Source organism: Mitosporidium daphniae, assembly GCF_000760515.2.
Source record: "Mitosporidium daphniae strain UGP3 chromosome Unknown contig-304, whole genome shotgun sequence".
Taxonomy (NCBI): Eukaryota; Fungi; Microsporidia; genus Mitosporidium; species Mitosporidium daphniae.
This window is the reverse complement of record NW_013546506.1, coordinates 1-1659: the sequence shown is the minus strand read 5'-3', so window position 1 is coordinate 1659 and position 1659 is coordinate 1. Positions and strand designations below refer to the sequence as shown.

The 1659-nt window shown below is 40.4% G+C and overlaps 1 protein-coding gene across 1 annotated transcript; it reads left to right on the top strand.

Annotated features, from left to right (window-relative positions):
* Positions 1–122: 122 nt before the first annotated feature.
* DI09_304p10 (uncharacterized protein) lies at positions 123–1361 on the top strand (the record flags this gene model as incomplete). The annotated part of the gene is made up of 3 exons (XM_013382603.1): positions 123–709; positions 1069–1229; positions 1273–1361. The coding sequence occupies 3 exons, from the start codon at positions 123–125 to the stop codon at positions 1359–1361; spliced, it is 837 nt and encodes a 278-aa protein (XP_013238057.1).
* Positions 1362–1659: the final 298 nt, after the last annotated feature.

The window sequence follows — 1659 nt, the reverse complement described above, 5'->3', positions numbered from 1 at the left end:
CATTGGATAGCGAAACTGTTGTCCAATTGACGAAAGAGAAGGAATATATTGAAGAGCAAGAAGAGATCGATGAAAACTTCGAATACAAAAATGTAGTCCCTGCAAAGTGTTCACCTTTTGCAATGTCTGATGTCAAACTTTCTAATTTAGAGGTTAGATTTACAACCGACTTTGCAACAACAGCTTTTGCCCGTCTCAATTTAAACGACACATACACGAAATACCCGGTGTTTGTTGATATTTTCGCCGGGAAAAGACTATTCGCCACAATGAACGATGTTTCTGAAAAGCTCAATGATACTGCCCACTTTTTCTTCTCGCCTGCACTGATTAACATCTATGATCTGGAAGAATTCGATTTGGAAGACATGCTGCACTATCTGGCATACTCTGGCAGTGCCGTTGGTTTTATGGATCTTCTAGATAGCTCTACAAAAGTTGTTAGAGATTTGATTTTGAGGTTTATCGCATCCCATGAACCGATCTTGCAGCAATGGATCTATTTTGCAAGCAAATTTAAAAAGTCATCGTCATTGAGGCTATTGAAGCTTATAAAGTCGCAGCTTAAAGATAGCACCAAGTCCAATTTAAAAAATGTTTCTATAAAAGCCAAAATTTGTGCAAGAAAGCTATTTCTCATCAGGGTATGTGCAAAGGATCCCAAAAAACCTTTGGGTCTGGATCAGTTTGATTTGAACTTGCTTCCAAAGTATGTCAAAACTTCTCAGAAGATGCCCATAAATTACATCTTGCCCTTTCTCATCAAATTGACTGCTTTATTTGGAATCTTTTTTATTTTCTTTGTGGCATGTCTTTTCTACTTTCATGATCGGAGCATATCTACGAGGCTGTCATTAAGAAGCTGGGGTTAGGGTTAAAATTGGGACTGGTGGACTGGGATTAAAATTTTACGTGATTTCAAAACATTAAATTACATGGAGTCCGTGTTTTATGTATTGAAGTCCAAACTACGCAATCCAACCCTATGGTTCTGGCCGTACTCGTTTGTTTAGCTTCTTTGTTTTTGAGCACTTCATGCACGATTCTTTCAATTTCTTTTGGCGCCAGAAACATCAGAGCTGCGTTTCTTCACCAAAAGACACAGCAACCTGTTGTGCTGACCAATGAGCTTTCATCCAGGGCATTCCAATCCGGAATATTCTTTAACCAAAGCATAGCCCTATTTGACACATTTGCCACTGAAAAGGTTGATTGGAAATGCCATTTTTGTAGGTACATAGGCTTCCCAGAAATGTTCTTTTTGCGTTGAAGATGCTGATGGGAAATTCCCAGGCTCCGCTGTTGCATTCATGGGCGAAAAGGTTGTACCCATGGCAAATCCCAATAAAGTCCCTCACTAGACCCTACGGGTTCTCTTTCAATATTTCCGGGCTGATGAGTTTGGAAGAGCTAGTTTCTCTCCAGCTCGATCATATCAAGCAACGCGCTGAAAACGAAATCGGCAACCAAATATCCAATGTCATTCTGGTGGTAAGTTTGGAAACACTAAGGGCTTAGTTACCGAGCGCAGAATTTGGTCCTCTTGCAAGAGAAACCCTTCTTGACGCTGCAAATATGGCTCGGTTTAATGTGGTTGCAGGTGTGGAGGAACATGAAATGGCTGCAAAATATTTGCTTTCTGATACGATCGAGCTGGAG